The sequence below is a fragment of the Acyrthosiphon pisum genome, chromosome A1 (assembly GCF_005508785.2).
Source record: "Acyrthosiphon pisum isolate AL4f chromosome A1, pea_aphid_22Mar2018_4r6ur, whole genome shotgun sequence".
Lineage (NCBI taxonomy): Eukaryota > Metazoa > Arthropoda > Insecta > Hemiptera > Aphididae > Acyrthosiphon > Acyrthosiphon pisum.
This window is the reverse complement of record NC_042494.1, coordinates 154898649-154920636: the sequence shown is the minus strand read 5'-3', so window position 1 is coordinate 154920636 and position 21988 is coordinate 154898649. Positions and strand designations below refer to the sequence as shown.

Genomic DNA, 21988 nt, shown 5'->3' with positions numbered 1-21988 from the left:
ATTATCCACAATGTACATTTCACTACTTTGATAGGCTGACTTTTTTGGTAGGGAGTTTGGAACTTGGCATTTTTTCACGGTTATGTTTTTGTTGGGGATAATATTTATTAGTATACCACTATAGGTACTCGATGATCAGCCATTACTGACTTCATTAGGGCACTATAGATACTAGGTATGCTAAGCCGCCATTTTACGACTAATAATGTTAAGTGAATATAAATTGTCCCCCTTTATTTTATCATTTTATAATTGATAAATGGGTCGCAAAATGGTGGCATAGCATACCCATAATAATATGTAGAGCCTTAGCTTCATATACGTGTAATTATCCTATTTATATCCATTCTATTTTAGTTTACAGATCAGTAATCACATTTATTCCACTTACATACCTACTGGTACTATATTATACTAGGTACGTATATTATACTATGCAGTCATAGGTGCAAATTGACCAATTTTTTCGGGGGGAAAAAGCCCCTCTCCCTAAAGGCCATATTGCTTAGTACCACAGAATATAAAAATTACTACTAATTACTAAATTTTGAACTGGGGGGACTTGACCGACATTTGGGGGACCAAGTCCCCCCCAAGTCACCTCCTATTTGTGCCAATGCATATAATACTAATGTAGGTACCTACTACGAGTACTACAATATACTAATATCGGAATCGATGGGTTGTTTTAAAATTAACTGTACAATGTGAAATATCGATGGGTTCCCGACCCCCGTCCCTCTCAGAGTCTCTGACATTAGGTTATACGCATCCGATTGTCGATCAGTAAAATCTTACCGTCCGAGAGTGTGCACCAATGTTGGAATGTGACTATAAAATAAATATAGGTACATGTTTAACTCCTATGAGCAAAGCGTTGTGTTTTCTCTAATGCATAACAGAAAGACCTGAGACCTGACATATAAAATAACTTTTTTCTAATCAATACAAGTAGTACTAGTGTATAATAATCAACACTATATAACGTTCGTCTGTAAATTTGTAAAATCGGGGTAAAACCTTGGCAATAAAAATTTGGTTGTGGTATTTGCATGACGGTTTTTGTTATAAGTTATAACGCGTGTCACGCGCTACATCTAACTTCTGACTCGTTGAGGATACTATAATATTATATTATTATATGCGACGAGCACGAAAACCGGAAAGCATGTCCCACACCAGCGGAAAATCTTAAGTTATATCATACACCATACACATTATTCCAGTGATGATTGCGACAAAACTATATTATATTCAACTATTAGCGCAAGGTCGGACCACAGTCATGCATGGCGTGTACGCAGTAGTCGTAAATCGTAATAATTGTAAGGGCTCTATACGTTTTCATGCAAACACCGGACATTCGTTACCTAATCATTGGATCTAATGCGAATCAGGCTGCAGACCGGCAGAGATAGTATAATCGCCGACCATATCCGTGGATTAATTGAATTAAGTATCAAGCTACACACTATTACAAACACCGAGTTGTCCGAACGGTGTTATCCATAAAAATAAAACCTAGCTACTATAGCTACAGTAGTACGGATATAATATTGTAATCATATAATAGCTGATGAATGTTCTTTTACAAAAACACGTTAGGTATATTATTATTTTAATACTGATTTTTTTTTGCGTTTATACCCATTTTTGAGATTAAATCTTACTTGACAGTTTGCAGTTATTGCATGGTTCATTTAAATAAAATAGGCTAAGTAATTTAAGTATACGGCTATTATTTTAAACGGCGCAATAAATTTGTCTAAAATATGAATATAAACATTTACATTTTACTCTAAAAATAAATAATAATATTAGTAAGAACATATTAACCTAGAAAATATACCTAAATGATATGCTCAATATTTTCAAACACTTCTATTTATTACGAGTCGACTAACTTAAAATTCGGCGTGTGTGACGGTTTTCTCTATAAATGACGATGGCATTTTTTTTTAATTTCTATAACTCAGTTGGGGTACACAGTCTATTTTAGATGCACCTCTCCCCGTTCGAAACTCATAGTATATAGTATATAGCTAACCTTCTTATGACTGCAGGTAATACTTTTGTCTTTGATTATATTTGAATAATAATTTGTATATTTGATTTGTATTCTATATCTACTTTAGCATTATTATTTTTCTCATTCTCTAATTTTAAGTATATTTAACTATAAATTATTGTTTTATGTATCAATGTGTAACGCAATGTTAATATTATTATGTTTTAGGACTGACGTCCGTTTATATTAAATAAATATATAAATAAATAAATAAATACCTACTTTGCCAGCACGAGTATACGACAATCCGCGAAATTCTTTCATGCGGTTCCGTTTCCGATGAATTAATCGGATAATATAATTATCATATCAAAGAATATTGTTGCGGGTTAAGGGGCCCGGGCTGGAGCGTGATTTATTTTCGGTCGAAAACATAGCTCAAGACTTCAATCACTACGCCCAATATAATGTTCCGATATCAATTTTGAAAGCAAATTTGAATTTGTCACTAAATTATCTATGCTTCGACAATTTCATTTTTCTGATTTTTATTTTTTTTTACTTAGAAATTTACTAACAAAAAGAGTAAACATAGAACATAATATTCATAATTCAAATTTAAATACATATTATGATATAGAATATGAAAAACGTACGACAGTTAAAGCATAGTAAATTTAGAGGGGAATTCAAATCTGTTTTCAAAATTAAAATCGGAACATCCTACTGAGCGAAGTGATTGAAGTCAGAGGTAGTATTTTTTGAAAAAAAAATGTTCGTCATTTTATAAAGCAATAAATGGTGACATGTGCATGCGCGTTAGTAAAAAGATAGACGTATTATGATGCCCATATACAACGTGATCGGTACTACGAATTACACACACTAATGTTCATCTACTTACAACACATACACAAGACCCAGATAAACAGAAATATAAAATGCCTAGTTTTTACTCCTTAGAATTGATTACGCTCCAGCACCCTTAAAGAAATAAATTTGTCCTTTGTAAATTTGGTAGTTTTTTTCTCAATCGTTACGGGACGTAGCGCGTACGGCGGTCGTCATCGTCGTCCGCGCAGGCATCCGCCGAAGACCGGTCACGAGCCAGTGGCGGTGGTGGCTGCGAGGCCGGGCCGACCGCGCCGCTACTACGACCACGGTTCTGTCCGTCGTCAGTTGTGGTTTGCACGCCGTCGCGCGCAGTGAACGTGGTCGAATCGGTCGCGAAACGAACGCCATGTGATCGTGTACGTGTGACCGCGCCAACAGTAAGCCCGCGTAAGCGTTCGATAATAATAATAATATTGTCGCTTCCGATACAACACATAAAATATAATCTCAGTCACAGACCGCGTGATACACCTAATTATTTCGCGTCGCACCGGTAATATTTAAATAGCAAACAACGCGCTCGTCGTTCGGCTCGCGTACGCCCGTTTCGATAGTAACAACAAATCTTTGCCGGACGCCGCGGTGCCGGCATCAGCGGCGGGCGACGGATAACCCGCGAAAGTGCGACGAAACCGAAAATGTCGGACGGTCGGCGGCGGCGGTGGCGGAGTCCCGGGCTAGCTGTGTCCGCGGTCTTGGCGGCCGTCGTTTTGGCGCTGGCCGCGGACGGTCAAAACGCAGGTACGTCTCGTCGGTCCCGGTCCGCATCCATATTATAATCTAATATAAGATGTCGTGAGCTGCTGGCTCGGCGATTTTTTTTTATCTCACCGCCATTAAACCTAACGCTGCAGCAGATTAAACGCACACGATCGTGTGCATCGCCGCGATAATGATATCGCAATATGCATTCAAATCGGTACGACCGTGCCGAGGTCCCCAATACTTGTAAAAATTACGTAAAAATGTTTATCAGACGATTATAATAATATAATGACGGCCGTATAATTATAACCTATAGGTATACGTGAATTGTATATTATTAGTTTAATATAATAATGCGATTAGTGAATGTTCTGAGTAAACATAATGACTATAATATCGTAACCATATGGATATTATAATTTTTAATTAAAATTATAAAGCAAACCAAAACGGATTTATTAAAAAAAAAAAAAATGGTTGTTGCTAGTAAAATAGTTTTTACATACATTTCATATTTTATTCACGATTTTTCCCGGTTTTTAACTGGGAATGGTTCCAAAAATTACTTATTTACATTTTAAAGCTGTTTCGTCTACGTCCGATTTCTATACAAATCACAAAGGATTATATTTTATTATAACTAAGTATGTATTGGAATTTTGAACACTACTGATTCCTATCCCAGATCTATAGGTACCTGAAAATGTGTACGTAATATAAATATTAAGAAAAAAAAACATTAATATCATGATTTGAACAACCATTAACTAAAATAAAATTCACACAACATTGGTGTTATTATTTGTTGAATAGGTACCATTTAAATGATGAACTTATTTGTCTGTCGATGTAATGAAAGATTTTAAAATAAAATACGATAGTATAAACAGGGCCTAAAATACATCCGATTTTAGGGGACGCACGCTTATTAATTTAACATGTTACCTTTGGGCTTTGACAGATTTCTAAAGAAAAAAAACCTGTGGGGGTTGTAACACCCAAATTCCCCCCTCTTTTATATATCACTTTTCTTACACATTAATATTTGACACATATTTGTCATTCAGTGGGCACAGTATTTTAGCCCCTGGCTATAAATATTGTAATAGAGTATTGTAGTATAACTATAAGACAATCTTTAAAATGAATGTACAATATTTTATATTTAGTAATATATTAAAGTGTTATTAATAATATTGCATGTCATTTATCAGCATGATATGATCAGATTGAATCATTTTGCAAAATGCATTCCTTCAGTATGATTATGCTGACCTTGAATACATATACTGATATATATAATAATCATGCCCACATGATTCGATATAATATTATAAGTTATATTATAGATTTAACTGATTTAAGCATAGCATAATATTATACCTTATAGGTACTGCTGATGCAGTATACAATATAAACTAATGGCAGGGTGATATACTGATATGTTATACTAAATATTTATCATAATATTTATAAAGTGTGTATTGTTTAAAACAAAAATACTATTAATTCTTACACGGATAGTAGGTACTAGGAACGCGGAAATTTGTTCGAATATGTAAAATTGTATACATAATTTTGTCAATATTAGTATAGCAAAAAAAAAATCTAAAATATGGCTAAATGTATGTTATAACTTATAACTTATAAATCTTGTCAAGCCTCACTAGCTGTTTACTGCTGTTGACATCAATGTTAATCCTTTCGTGATCGAAGATTGGATATTCGAAAAATTTTCAATAATTTTTAGTAGGCTAACATCTGCATCAATTGTTTTCAGTGAATCATGATTTGCACAGGAAACTGATTTTCTGAATTGTTTATAATCCGTATTATTTAGATACAATTTCTCGAAACTCAAATCGTTGCTACTATCGTAGTCCGTAAGTTATATTTCATGGACCCAAAACAATAGGTATTATACCACATCCTTTTTTTACATTTAAAAATTGGTTCCACTTGTTGCGTCAAGCTATATATATTTTAATCTGTCGAGCTCAGTAATGGTTTAATTACCAAAAGTGTATTGGAGTATACGTTAATTAGTGTTATTGACGGGTTGAATTAATCATTTTTTCATAAGAGATAATAAATAAGGAAAATAAAGTTTTCAATTTTTAAATTGTTTACGTATATAATATGTTTATTTAATCATAGGTATACCTATTGTTATGAATGGTAGGAGTACCGGAAACGTAGATTTATTTACTTAGTATTTATAGACTATATTACAGCAGTAGGGCTTCTTTATAGTTAGTACTTGGTTACCTACTTCAAAGTTTATTAAATGTATTTTATCAGACAAAATTTAAAAAACAATATAATAAGAAATTTAAATTTAAATTAAAATTTTTTATTATTAGATGAAATGGTCAAATACGTGTGATAGTTTTGTAAATAAATATATATATATAATTATGTAATGAAGTGACAAATAGACAGCTACTATTAAAAGTATTAACGCATTTGTTGACGATGACCTTCATTATTATATAATTATTATAATTTATAATATTATGTTAACAAGTTGTATTTATTAATACAACAATCTATATGTACAATAATTTTACAACTTGGTATATATATGAGTATTATCTTTATATATATATTATGAATAGAGATATACTTAGAGCTATAATTTACTGCATACTATAATTGCATGTAAATATGTAATATTGATGTTGTATCGAAAAATAACAAGCCAGTATTTAATTACCTATATATATAAAATAAATCTATAACATATTTATTTACGATTATATGAATATAATATATTATACTATATAAGTGCTGCTTTCATGATATTTGTTTTTTATATTAAAATAATACTGTTCTTCATAGTTTTAAATTTAAACTTCCTATGTTATTATATAATTTTACTATTATTATAGTATACTATCTGATTTATTATATTATTAATGGTTTAATATCTGTATTTTATTAGCTTTTCAAGTTATCTACATAGTTCAACTCATACTTTATATAGGTACCGTGTGAAGTTGTTTTATGTTTTTTTCGCGTAAATAAAAACAATGGAATAAACCGTTTAACGACAAAACTGGTAAAAACCACTATAATATCATATATGTTGCCCATTACAGCAAAACGAAACTTTCACATTCGCCGGACCGTTATAATAGTTTTGTCGGATTGAAATTCGTTCATTTTGGAATATAATTAAATGTTTAATATAATAATATATAAATATAATCGTAATTGGGAAATTATAATATATTACGATAAATAAGTTTGTCTATTTAACATTTTGAATAATCTGTAGTATACCAACAAATAGCAATTAATTCTAGTGATATGCTCATCAGTACTATATTTATAAGTAGTGCGTTAAAGTCCTTGGAAAATTAATACGATTATTTGTCATCTTTTTGTGGTTTTGTCTGTTCATTTCACAGTACAAGTCACAGCATTTTACATTAATTGTCAAATCGATTAGCAAATTCAAACTGTATACCATACTATAATGACTTATGATTTTCTATTACTTCAAACAAAATCATCTTGCTAACATAAATAGGTATATAACACGAGAGTAATCAACCACAGTGAAAATCTCATTTTTCATGGCTATTGCTGCAGTCCAAAGGAAAAGTATTGGTACTGAAATTATTATTGTATAATTGTTGAATGTGACATATAGATGAAAGTAAATTTTAATCCAATAGTCAATAGACACGCGTAGAAGTGTGTACTATACAACGAGGATTTCAAATTGTGTCCTGCATGCGTCATTATTTATATATAAGGTCAAGAAACCGTTCAATCTTCTGCAAATGCACAAAAGCATTTTTGACAGCCAATTTCAAACTCGGCTCGTTAGACAAGTTTTACACTAATATTGTAAAAATATATGTACTCGCTGCACATGGTGGCCAATGCCCTACACTTGTTGTTGGATTGCGTGAAAGAGCAAAACGAAAGTGCGCTTGAATCGATTTTGCTCTTTATTAATTTATAATAATTACACATCATATAATTTATGTATAATACAAATCTAATATTTTTAATGTTTTTGGGTACTTATGTACGTTATTGTGCTTGTTATATTATTTTTCCTCGCCGAGATTCAATAGATTTTTCGATTTTTCAATAGATTTGTGCTCGTCATTATTTATAATTCCTCCTACAAACAATAAATTAACAATACATCAGAAAAATAGTGCACGCGGATGTCAAGGAAAATTACACAATCGGAGAAATTTTGTAGTGGTAAACCGTGGTTATCGGTTTAGTTTTGTATATATATAATATATAATATAGAATAGTGGTCGGTTTTGGAAGTGAATCTCGCAAAAAATAAATATATATAAATATTGTGTTTATACTGACTTTTCTAACAAAGTTTCTTTTTCTAAGAAGTCTATATTATAATCAACAAACATGAATGTATATATATATTTTTTTAAACACAAAATAATAACGCCGTCAAACTATAAATACATATCTATAATATTATCATAAAATATATATTGTTAAAATAAATAATCATACAATACTACAACAATGTACTAAGTCATATATTGAATGTGTTTGCTATACATAATACACTTAAGTACAAAACCTTTCAAAACTCTACATTATATTGCATTATATTTAAATATATCTACCTAGTACCTATATTATATTTAGGTATGTATATTTTTAATTTGTTATTTGCATATTATTGTACGTTACAGGTAGTACAATTTATGAGTACACAAATTCATATAATTATGTATGCTCATTGGCCATTGCTCACACAGTCAATTCGTTATTTTTGTTGATTATTAAAAATCAAACATTTTTAATTTTTTACGCCATAATAAAATTAATATAAAATATTACTATGTTTTTGCCAACTATAGTATTTCTTAATCAAGAGGAAAAAATCAGAACTTAATAATGTAATAAAATGCTTTCGGTGAAACGACGAGTTGCACGCTTATAGGTTCTTATTTAACTTATTATATACATAATTAACGATCGTTTCAAAAAATTAACATTTTTATTACATTCAATAAATTATAATAATATCCAAGTATAATGAAATTTGCAGCACAGACTATTGTATTCATATAGAATTATGGAATTAATTTGAAAATTAACCAAATTATTGTAATTTATTTATTATAATGCATACGCCACGCATGTAATATACCTAACATATTGATTCGGGTTAACGTTATATTAATAAATATTTCGCAAAATTAAAGACTGTGGATAAGAAGTGACAAGTGTCTCCCTGGATAATTAACAATGGGCCGCACTATACGACACGGAGAAAACAATGCATATGTTGTCAAATGTTTGACCGATAAAAAAGGAGACCGTATCGAGGACAATATATTATAACTGGTATCTAGGTACAGTAGGTACCACGCATGTAGGTAGGCCTTCAATTATCCTTAGATAATGATAATAATATGTACTTATTATATATAATAAATAATATAATAGCACAGATTTACATGCACCGGGGTCGTTGTCGTGTGTTTTCTTGGCCTACATAATATTATCTACTATAATACTGGCGTTAATATCATGATTAAACATTTAAAAGAAGTGTTGGGGGAATCGATCGCTGATAGACGTGAAAATAAACTATAACATCATCGTTTGAATCACGTTCCGTGTGCTTTTTCGATAATTCAAATATTACAGATAGGGATATACTTACTCGATAATGAACTCTGTGTTTTTTCTAATCGAAGAGAGAAAATAATTGCAGTTCATCATCACTCATCAGCGTGTACTGCTTATATTGGTCAATATAATATAATGACATGCCACAATTGCAAGTTATTATGTTATAGGTACTCTCGTGTACCAACGTACGTATATAATATGATATTAATATTTTATATATTATTATATTATCATAATTTGATACGTTTTAAGATTATTTTACTATAATAATTGGTTTTGCTATATAAAGTCGTGTAATTCAAATTTAATAACAATTGTTATGATTATAAAAAACTAATAAATAAATATTATAATAGTAATATAATAATACAAAATCATAGACTCAAAACTGTAGATGTACCTATACGGTGAATGTACAATGTACAAAAACTGTATATAGACATATACAGTGCAGTACCTATGTATAAATAATAGTACCGGTAATATATTATAATTTATAATATATAGTGCATTATCTTATACAATATAATACATAAAGAGACAGAAAAAATATCGCAAACAAAGTAACGTTTATGAAATTCAATGCGGTAATGAATTAATAGATACATTTGAGACTGAAAGCTAAATGAGCATATTAACATATTACATATATACAGTGGCCAGTGGGTGAAAACCGAAAGAAACTCGTGTAAAGCGAAGTCAAATAAGAGAAAAGCTGTCGCGTCACCCGTTATTATATTAGCAAATCCACTATGTACCTACGAATGTAAAAGAAACATGCGGTTATTTATAGAGTATATATTAAGAACATGGAAGTGTACCTAATACCTATACTCGTAAATTTCGAAAATATAATTTGGGTAGGCATACAAAACCAAAAGCAAACGACGACGCTTGTTAGAAGTATGATAGTGTGTTCGTGATGGATTCTATAAAGTATATATAGGTACCGACTTGTATACGTACCTATATATTATACAACAGGTATTTAGTAAAAAGTCCGTGGTTAGACGGCAATTAAGGAGATCTATAATACATGGACAAAACTGTTTCACTATTACTACAAAAAAAAAGTGAAAGATATAATAATATTGAAATACTATAATATATTAAACGTTTCAATAGAATCGTACGCTGTACGCTTTTTATAATTTTTGTCATTCAAGCTACTGGAAATGTTTGTTTTGTACTGTCATATAATAGATAATGAACAATATGCTATTATGTATTATGTTTATTAATATTGTACAAATAGAATGTTTTATATTAGTGGCATACGTCAAAACAATAATATCATCGTCTTTATCGTAATTATAAATTTATTTTTACATTTTTAAAATGATTAGAAATTAGAACCCGTGGACGTTTTTTATGATTTTTTTCGAACAAACATATAATAACATAGATACACAATCGGAATATAAGAAAACGTTCAGAGAAAAAACAAAACTGTTACGTTTAGGAACGAAAACGTTTGTAGATTTCGACAGTCATTGACTACAAAATAGTAATAATTGACTTAAATCACGTCTTTCGTAGTGAAGTACGGAAATGCAGAATCGATTGTTTAAAAATCGCTTATACTTTTTCTTATATTCGCGCGTCTATTATCATTTAAATGCGGAGCGTCGTTGTTATTGTCAGATGTATATAGGCGCATTATTACGTATAATATAGTACCTATACACAGAATATCACAATAATAAAGTGTATATAATATTATATTATAGTAACGACATACAATTCAGAGAAGAGTAAAAAATGAATATCGAGTATCGTAGGACTTTGGCGCAGACTGTTGGAAAAATAAAACAAACAAGACGTGCATTTTGCGTACGCAATATACGAGAAGTTCACACGATCCCCGTGGAGTCGGTTTTTTCATTTTTTGTTCGTGACATATTTGCACTGCAATAAATATACATAGGTAATAATATGCAACGATAATGAACCTCATGCATATTATAGACATCCATTAGCCGCAAGCAACGAGTGATGTATTACCAGTTACCACTATAATATTACCTCTCCTCTATATAATATACCACCTACCTATGCCCATACCTTAAGCCCGCGTATAGGAAAACGAAAAAATTATGACCAGCAATGATAATGTCAGGAACAGCGTCTGCCTCTATATTAATATGACGTATCTATATTACGTATCTACCTACATATTATATTATAATTGTTCGACGATGACGAGTAGTATTGAAGAAGAAGCTTTTCAACCGCGGTAATTGTGACGTGGTGCTCACGAAAGGACTACATTCCGCGTCGCACTCGAACCGTATAGTATCTTTAATACCATGATAATATTGAAAAAATCAATTATTTTTTCTCCTACATCTGTAGACGTTGGGTGCGGACCAAACACGCACACTCCGCGCACTATAGCACATAACCATCGACCAGCAGCGACGATGATGGGAATTGTTTCAAGTATATAATATTATAATATTTATGTTTGTGTGCGCATTCTCTCCGCGTATTACGCATTGTCACGTGTTGTGAGAAACAAAATTCATCTACCGGTGAAAAAAAACAAGCCAAAAACAAATCGACGAAAACAGACCGCGTCGGCGAAGGTTCCCTTCGCCCGTTTGTCCTCTGTGCGTAATTAAAACCACTTACGTGTTATCATTATGTATTCCTCTCCTCGTATATACAGGGAGAAACTATCATTGTGACTGTGGCGAACACCACTCATTATAGAAATATGTTGTAAATCTATAACGGAATAATATGATGTTTATTTGACTTTATAGAAGAATATTTTGTTGAATACATTTCCCCGATATGTTTAAACGCCGAATTTTAAAAAAACTAGAGTAGGTATGTCAACATTAAATATGGAACGTATACCTCTGTGAATAGTGGTTTTGTTTTGATTTATGATCGTTTAAAGTTTGATATATTTTTCCAAATGAATGGTGTTCATCGCGCTGTCATTAGAATCACTCTGTATACTATACTAAATACGCAGGTATATTTACTATAAAATATGTATAGTCCTATATTATACAGTTACACACACACACACTTCAAGTGTTAAGTTTCACATTCACGTGCTACACGGTGAAGCACTTTGGCGGTTTTTATTTCTTTTCTAAAAAATCATGCTCGGCAGTATAGATATTATTTTATATTATGTCCCGAGAAAGTTTTCGCCATTTGACGTAGACGCGTTTATACATAGTACATACGTACATACTTAGGATACATTATTGCTGGCTTAAAATTAATATGATCCCAACTCGTGGCATACATTTAGGTAGGTAGCTGTATAAATGTGCTTGCGCGGGGGTATAGGTAGTTAGGTACTTGCAGCAGTGTGTCGTCGTTGAAGATCTTATCGATTATGTTCTAGGAAACGCAGTCTATCGTCTAGGAAGACTTTCTTTTCGCTTCATCGGTTGAATATAATATTTCACACGAAAATAATATATTTGCATGACTTGACACTATATTTATCAAAACAGGGTTTTTTTTTTATTTTAATAAAACGTCTATGAACCGAAATATTATGTACATATTATTAAAGTATTCAATTTTTTACGTTTGTTCAAAAAAAAAAGTATATGATAAGCACAATATTCTGTATGCTCAAAAATTATGTAAGTACTTTTTTTAATTGTCGATACTCGATATAATACGTGAATTTGTATTTTGTAGTACATCATAGCTGCAGGTAGCGTGGTGTACTATATACCATTATGTACTTCATGTACGAAGTGATGACTAAAAAAAAAAATCATACATACAGATTTACACTTAACACTTTATACATAATTTAATGAATATATTAAAATGGACCGACTGCCATTTCAAGGAGCTGTATGCGAGTATACAGGTACCTGCAGGTGCCTTTTTACTTTATTGGTTATAGGTGTATAAAAACATGACCTTATAATGTGTTGGTATAAAATATGTACCATATCATGAATATTATGTTCGTCTAATGCACGTTCACACCAGATATGAAAAAAAAGTAGAAATGTATTAACTTTCACGTATAAATAGTCAATAGTATTATTATTTGTGGTACAAATAATATATGGTATAAATACAAATAATGCCCCGTCGATATAATATTATATATGAGTATACACTATACAACGTATGGTGAAAAGTCGTGCGGTTATAATGATTAATTTACATTTTTTCTTCTTCTCAACCGAATTAGTTTTATATACCCTGGGTCGCATGTGGATTTCTATATTAGCACCATATTATTATTAGGAGGTTTGACCTACCTAATACATCGATTTAAGGACACTAAATTATACATAATGATGCGCGCTTAGAGTTGATAAAAAAAAAATGATGCAGCGCTATAAACATAATTGAATATCAGATATTAATAATATGTATAATATGTCCGTATGTATATGAAATATCGTATATTGGATTTAACCGATTATTCTATTATTAACTCACGTCTGGCGTATGAATTTCTATAGTATGCGATTATTCGGGTTTATTATGTTAATTGTATTGAAACTCTTTATAGTTCGTGCCAAAAAATCGCCGAGATTATACGTTATTATATGCGATACTTCTTCCAATTTATTCACACAACATTTGACAGATCCTGCAGGTTAGTCATGAAATGTCGTTTTGGATTTTTTCATGTCGACCACAATAAAAATATATATTTTACTTTACGAGCAAAGTGAAGTATGTACAACCGTGGGTCAGACTGCAGCTGCACCTTTTCCAGACCCAGAGTACCAGATACAGTGCACCTAATCATATTAATATATACAAGTTGAACATCAACAAGTGTGAACGATATTGTTTGACGAATTAATGTTTTAGGTGAAACCTGCAAAGGGTTAAGTCTCAACAATAGTGAAAGCACGTAATTTTACTCGGCTTTGGTAATCATTTGATGGTTTTTCGGTTTCGTTGTACTCGTTGCTTGTATATAAGTGTATATAAATGTATATAAATAAATTCAAAGAAGAATATCTCTTGTAATTAAAATATATGCATGAAAATACACACTTTAATAGAAGTATAAATATGCTAGTAAAAATAATTTAAAATATGCAACATTCATTTTATTTTGTGGAAATTTCGTGTGAAATTATTTAAATATCAAACAAACTATATTGTTTTATACTTTTGTTATAGTGATAACTGATGAATATGCCATTAAATTTGCTCATGTACAATAACAATTAAAGTCTATTGCATCAAGCGATACAGGATACCCGAACGAGACATAGAAAACATAACTGTTAGTAACTGTACAAGAATGAAACAAATATAAAATCATTGAGTGCCTATGTATACTTAATTTGTTAATTATTATCATTTTTTCTTTTTTTTTTTATGTATTTTACAATTTATACGCTCAATGATAATATTTATGTATATATGAATATGACTATATATACCAGTATGATGTCAATGAGTATAATGACTATTGCAAGATCGAATTGAACATTTTTACTCTTTAGTGTGTATAATACAAATAATACAATCATGAACTAGCTGCAAATAATTATAATTTCGAGTAAAAGATGGGAATATGTACGAATGTAAAATGATTAACGTGATGAGAATAAAATAGATGCCTGTAGGCTGAGGTCATTGTCGTAAAATAAAAAAATAAAATTTGCTATATTGAAATTAATATTAGCTCATCCCGCTATGTACGTATTAGTAGATGAGATTAAAAAACAAAAGTAATTATCGTTCAAGTACGAAATACGTACGTCATATGGGCGAGCCGAAGAGCGCTTTGCAAGACGTACAATGATAAAGCACGTGTATGGAAATATGTATTATATAACTATTATAATAATATTATCATGTCTTACGAAAACCGCGCAGGGGAAAAAATTACACGAAATTGACCGACGTCGAAATGGAATCCGTTTGACTATAAGTATTTTTTCTGCTCGTCTTCAGCAGCCGTGTCGCCTAAAATTGGTCTTGTCATTCGTCTGGTCATTCGTTTAGAAGGTCTTATAATATATGGCTCTTATGGCTCTTATGTCTCTTATGGCGTAACATAATGTCGCGTTCTTAACCCGCGTCATTGTGATTAACTAATTATTGGTCGTTTCGTAAAAAAAATTTTGAAGTACTTCGACAACTACACGTTGCGGTTGTATCATAATACAGACATATATATAGTAAAAAATCGTTTTGATTTAAAGCAAATACCAATATATATGACGTATATTCTGAACGAAAATACCGTGATGCGTAAAATAAATGATAGAGGTAAACTCTGATTAGTGACGACGCTTTTGAATTTACAAAGCACCAATTCGCAATAAATTGTAGTGCTGTAACATTCCAGAAAATTTCTTGGCGCAGGTTTTCCAGTAATTTTTTAACGTGGAACAACTATTATATAAGATGTAATACACTAAGGAATAAATGTCACGCTGGGTACCTACTGAAAAACGTGAAACTCTGCACAGCACAGCACACCGCCAGTTATTATTATATTTTATGAGTTTATGACAAAATAGGTTTGCTTTTTATTTTCTTCATACCTAATTCAAAATGTATAATCATCCTTGACATTTTCACCAATTATTTACGACATGATTTACTATATTATAATATACATATATATATATACAGCGCGCCTACTGCAGCGGACGTGTTATGATTTTCGACTATACGAAGGTACTATAATATGTACGTTTGTCGTTTACCATATCCATATGAAATGCGAAAAATTGCGATTTTTGCGAAGATAATATTAATTGTCTTTATATAATTATTTCGGAGACCTGAACATATTTCATATGCGCTATCCTAATTGTATAATAATACGTTGTTATTAAAATGTATGATATTAAGTAGGTACTATAGAGTAGTGGTTCTCAACAGATGCGGAGTCGCGTATTACCGTGATGTGTGTCGCCGAAAAAATTGTTTAATTATATTGCACATGATCAAAATATAAATGCATGATGACATTATTATAGGATTACTAAAGCGCTACTGCTTAAAGCACTACTGTAGCGAATACAATATTATATTAAAATTAACAATACACTTCTTTACGGGTTCACTGTAATTAAATGAATTACCCTGCTTGCGTTAGCACTAAATGCGATGTCGACGACATTTGACTACGAATTGTATCTCGCATTAAAATGAAAAAAACGATATTCCAACCAGTTTTTACCATACGACGTGATGTAATCCGAGGGATCGATTTTTAAGTCGTCCACGATCGACCGTCTTGCCCCGCCGATGATCTAAAATCGATTCATGACGATGATAATATTATAATATCGTGCATACCTATATCAAAGGTATCAATAGAAACAAAATATTAACCGTTTCAGTAGGTATACAATGCGGCCCGTTTTATAGATATTGTTTTACACCACGAATTCGATATCATAACATTGTGTGTACTTTCACCACTGAATTATTCATTAAGGATGTCGCCGGCTATTTCGCTGTAGTAATTTTGCGTGCGTACAACGCAAGTCCGTTATTAATAATAATATAATAGGTATGTACAAGATGGTTTGAAGTTATTTTATTATCGAACCTAATTAATTTGTCGATACACGCGCGTTCTATATTATAGCTGTAGGTTCGGTCAGTTATGTATGTACACCTATATATATATATATATATTATCACATGCACATCATGGATATAATGGTCAAAAGAATCGCCCGTGAATTTTAAAATATAATACTATGTATTTAAACATTTTTACGATCGATTTTTAGCGTCAATTGCTCGAGCATCGTTTATATTAATATTTATTACATGTATCATCGCGTATGGGGTTTCGAATATTCGCGTCATATATGCTCCCGAATATAGATATATATTATTATATAAGTAATAATAGCTGTTTTATCATATGCAACAAATAACATAATATGTTGATACGTGGAAACTTCCTCCTAGGATAAATTTTCTAACAAACTTGGCGAGCCATAGTATACATTCGTGGTCGTATTTGGTAAGGGGCAACTATTATATTATATACTTGTGTATAAAACCGTGTAAATAGCCCAATCGGTTTAAACTAAAATTTTATACCTACCAATAGTATTTTCCGTTCCTCTTTCTTTCTGCATACATGTACTATTGTGTATAGTTTATTATATTTAAATATTTGATGAAAATATTATTATAATGTCATATATTAACAAATGTTGTGACGATGTAAAAGGATAATGTTCATTATTTAATTTTACGCTTTTTAACCATTATTGATTGCTATATATATTGTAGTAATATTAGCATTGAAATCGAAGTACCTATAATTGACATTATTATTTCTAGGTATATTATGTGGTGTTGGGTTAATAGTTTAAAGACTATTGGTGTAAAGTGTAGACTATATAAAATATGGATATTTAAAATAATATAGTGTCATGTGTTTTATAATATATACTTATCATGTGCTGAATTTGAATAGTATATACTTATAACTTATGTTATTTTGTATAGTTTTCAATATTTTTGTGAAAATACTCATATTTATTGTGTCTATGTAAATATATTTCGAAACCGTGAATAATGAATACAATCGATATTCCTACACATATACAACTATGATTAATATAATAATATATATACAGTTTAAAATTTTCCGTAAAATTGTATAAGTAGGTACTACATTCAATTGTAAATGCAAATATTTAAAACCGTAAACCCGGATCGACGCGCTATGATATTTTTCCGGGACTTAAATGGTTTCATGTTTATTCACATTATAATAGTGTAGAAACCAGATACTCTCATAATGTAACGATGGTCGATGTTCTTTATGTTCTGTCTGTCCGGTCGTGAAACACGTATTCGTCGTTATATTTGGATTTTTAAGATATTGCTCCACTATTATATATATATGTGTGTATATTGTATATAGCAAAACCTCAAACTCTCAAAAGGTTGTTTAAAAATCAAAAAATACGTGTCTTACTCGTATGTTCATATTTACGTTGAACACTCAAAGTTCAAAACGATTTATATGACCTTATTTTTACGATGTACGGGTAGATGTACGACGACACGCGGCGGCCGTGATAATAAAACTGCTCGTTCTAAAACGATCATGAAAATATGAAATAATATAGCACACGCATTGTAGTCATTATTGTATATATGAACAGTTATAAATTTGTTGTACAATGTTTAAAGTAGGTATACTATATTGGTACCTATATAGTAGGTATACTATATAGGTACCTATACAACAAAGCAAAAACCCTATAAAGGTTTCAATATTCGAGGTCTCTCGCCTCTTAAGCCGAGTTTACATTGGTTTGACGCTCACGAGCTGTTTGTTAAACTGCAGACAAATATTGTACTAAACACAACCGGAGACAAAATACGATTTGTACAACAACACGATGAAATTACATGACGAACTTAGAATTGCAGTTTACATGTCAAGCCAAATTTCAATTTTTGAAAACAAAATGTATCATTTTACTTAACATGTTTATTATTATTGCTATTTGCTATATCATGACCTAATAACATCTTATACTTATTATATTTTATATTAACTTTATAACCTTGTAAAGAAATAACTATCTGTAAATTTGGGTATGTGTAACACTCACTTAGGTCCAATAACATCTTTATAAATTATATTGGGCTCTAGGTCCGTAAATAAATTAAATAAATAAATAAGACGACGTAACTATGTGGGTAACGCGTATATATATCGAATTATCAGAACTTATTCTAAGGTTTTTATCAACAACGCATTTCGTTTAATAAGCCTATAAAAATAGAACGATAATCTCGAAATATAATATCTGTTTAATTGTTAATGTCCTCTTTACTTTTTTCATAATACATAACACATAACACAATATTTGAACGTTATTTAAAATTTTTTTTTTCAGTTTGGTTTTCACATCATATTTTTGATGCTTCCTTAAATATCCCAATAAACCATTCTTGTTCTTTAGCTTTAGGGGCTCGTTTTGGTTTAATCATATTTGCATTGCTTGTCTTTGGTCCAATTTTGAAGAGGCATGTTAAAATAAATAAAAAGATATTCATTTTCCGTTTCAACATGCAAACACCTATAGGAACTATTATTTGTTGTCTTATATTATTAATATAACAATATAAATTCTGAAAAATCAATAACGCAAAAATCGATTATCAAGTGCACATCTATAGCTTTTCAAAATTTGCAAAATAAGCCCAACTACGCTTTAGAATAAGCTCTGCGGCCATAATAGTTTTCAGTTCCTCGAAATATTATAAGCATATATGATATAGTATAACTATATAGTTCTATGCCTAATATGTAGCCATGTAGGTCGAATTCGTTGTTAAATATTTTTCAATGTCGGCTTGGGGAGGAGAAGAGCTTGATTATCTCGTGTATTTAAAATGTTAATGCTGTGTAAATTTCTTTGAAGTACACTGCTGTACATAACTAACTTATAAATTATGGAAATTCATGTTGAACGTAAATAAACCTAGATAAAAGTTTGTCACGATTTGTGATACAATATAGGTAGCTGTATAAGACGCGTGTACGATATTATCTATGACAAATTCGCTTATTATTTTCACGAGCTCATGATTTTTATATTTAAGTTTACAAACCTCGCTGTGGTTCATAAATTTGGACCTTGCAAAGGTGATAAGTAAAACTGTAAAAATCCATAGGATTTTTAAATTGACGTTTGTACGATGTATAATGTATGATTATTAATAATTAATAACTAAATAAATAAATAAAATATATAACTCGTGAATCAATCAATACTGTGCAGAATGTTATCTAATATGTAACAGTAGCTGGTAACATGTTGCGTCTACATTTTGGACAAAGAAATGGTTCGTATGGTGTCCTCGGGATGGGGTACAACTCGTTTGCGCACATTTACCTGTTCACGGTTCGTTTGACACGACAGCACATTTCCTTTCTCACTTTAATAATATAGGGTTAGATTAGGACTATATTGTTGACTGTTTCAAATCCAGCGTGATTAAAAATGAGTGTGTGGGACGTTAGTATCTGCACGCGGTACTACAACACCACTATTATACACCTACTGGTGCAATGTTATAATAACTGCACGATATCATATTATGACAATATGCATTACAGATTTCGAACAAATATAGCCTATAGGTATGTTATACGATGGTTATCCGAATGAAAAGATTTTATAACGCGTGAAATAGAAACCCTATATATGTTATGTTTGTAGAAGAAACTCGGTGGTAGGTTTATAACACAGCGAGATAATTATTTTTTAGGACGAATATTTTTAGGCACTCAGCACTACATGGTTTCGTATTTCGTGTGAACGTCTGCCGCGTGCAACAATCGTATGATACCTATCCACATAAATGTATATACAAAATACACGATGTCCAGTCTCCGGTATGCGTTTGTCCGTTGTTTGATCTCGTTCCAACTTGCGCGACACACATAACGGCGGTATAGTGGTTAGGTCATGCAGCCAGTAAGTAGGTAGGTATAATACTTGAATAATATGTGCGTGCGTGCGCGTACCTTACCGGAATACAAAACACGTTTCTGTCATGTCCGCTCGTAGCCTATATTATTATCTGCACGTGCAGGAGAGGCGCATAATGAACCCGATAGGTATATACTACAGACACGGCTAGTGTTATACAGAGTGTCTCAACTCTCGTTTGTTTTTTTTTGGAGATTCGACGATTCTAGTGGTGGTCCGATTGAAGCCCTAACACCAATTATTTTACTTATTTGGTCGTTCTATTAAAAGTTAGATAAGATGAACCGAGCGGTCGCCTTCAGCCCGAAAATTGTATGCACGGACACGGGTGCAGGACGCTGATTAACTTTCTAGTTCCTTGGTGCATTTGACGCGTGTGTGGGTAGCCGGCCGATAGACAATTATTATACGCGCCATGGTTGGATTTTGGATGAGTGTTTATCGATCCAAAATTTAATTCCGTTCGCAGTCTTGACGTGTTAAGACAAAAAACACTAACCATAGTAACCACTCGACGTCGCTTTCTACATCACATGTATGGTTGAGAGAGACGGTGACGAATACCACGCACGTAAGTTATTTCGTGGTTTTATTATTATTGGGTCCTATATCGCGTTATTCGTTTCTAGCAGCTGCAAGACGCGTGTGGCTGCGGCTGACTGTATATTGTTGCTCCACGAAATGAATTCAATTGCGGTCGCTCTACTATAATAATATTATAATATAAAAATTAAATAATATTAATATTTTATACCTACACAAAGAGTGTTGTACATAGTTTTGTACACATTTATTGTATATACCTCTCCCGTTCGTACGAGTCACTGGAGGAATTCAAGGTTGCGGGATCAGAAATTACCAAGCTTTTAAATCACTTTTATTAAGTGATTGAATTTCAACTTTTGACAACATTCGTCAAAATCATAAAAATGTGCTAACTACTTTATAATTACAATTTATAACACTAAACATTTTAATAACGAAGGCTTGAAAATGTAAAAACTTTAATACATGGTTCCTAATAAGTTTTTTCTTGCAGAAATCAAAAAATCTCAAAATTACAATTACACAATTTATCTTAAGGACATTTCAACATCAAATTTCTATGAAATTGGATATTTAAACGAAAATTACCAATTTATGTTATTTTGTTGTAATTTTAATTATATTATTCGTAGAGACTTAAACTTTTTATTACAACGTATATTATTATTTACTAAATGTAAGAACACAATACAATTTTCAACATTTTTCGATTCATTTTAGTCAA

The 21988-nt window shown here is 31.3% G+C and overlaps 2 protein-coding genes across 2 annotated transcripts in view; one reads left to right on the top strand and one right to left on the bottom strand.

The window, feature by feature from the left end:
- Positions 1 to 21988, bottom strand: part of LOC100161838 (xenotropic and polytropic retrovirus receptor 1) — a 100514-nt gene that overhangs the window by 23843 nt on the left and 54683 nt on the right. The gene's annotated exons all lie outside the window — the stretch shown is intronic.
- The window catches only part of LOC115033894 (sushi, von Willebrand factor type A, EGF and pentraxin domain-containing protein 1), a 157622-nt gene continuing 138792 nt past the window's right edge, over positions 3159 to 21988 (top strand). Inside the window, exon 1 of the mRNA XM_029488630.1 lies at positions 3159 to 3643. Coding sequence (XP_029344490.1) covers positions 3541 to 3643 — 103 coding nt within the window. The 5' untranslated portion in view covers positions 3159 to 3540. The remainder of the gene's footprint in view (positions 3644 to 21988) is intronic.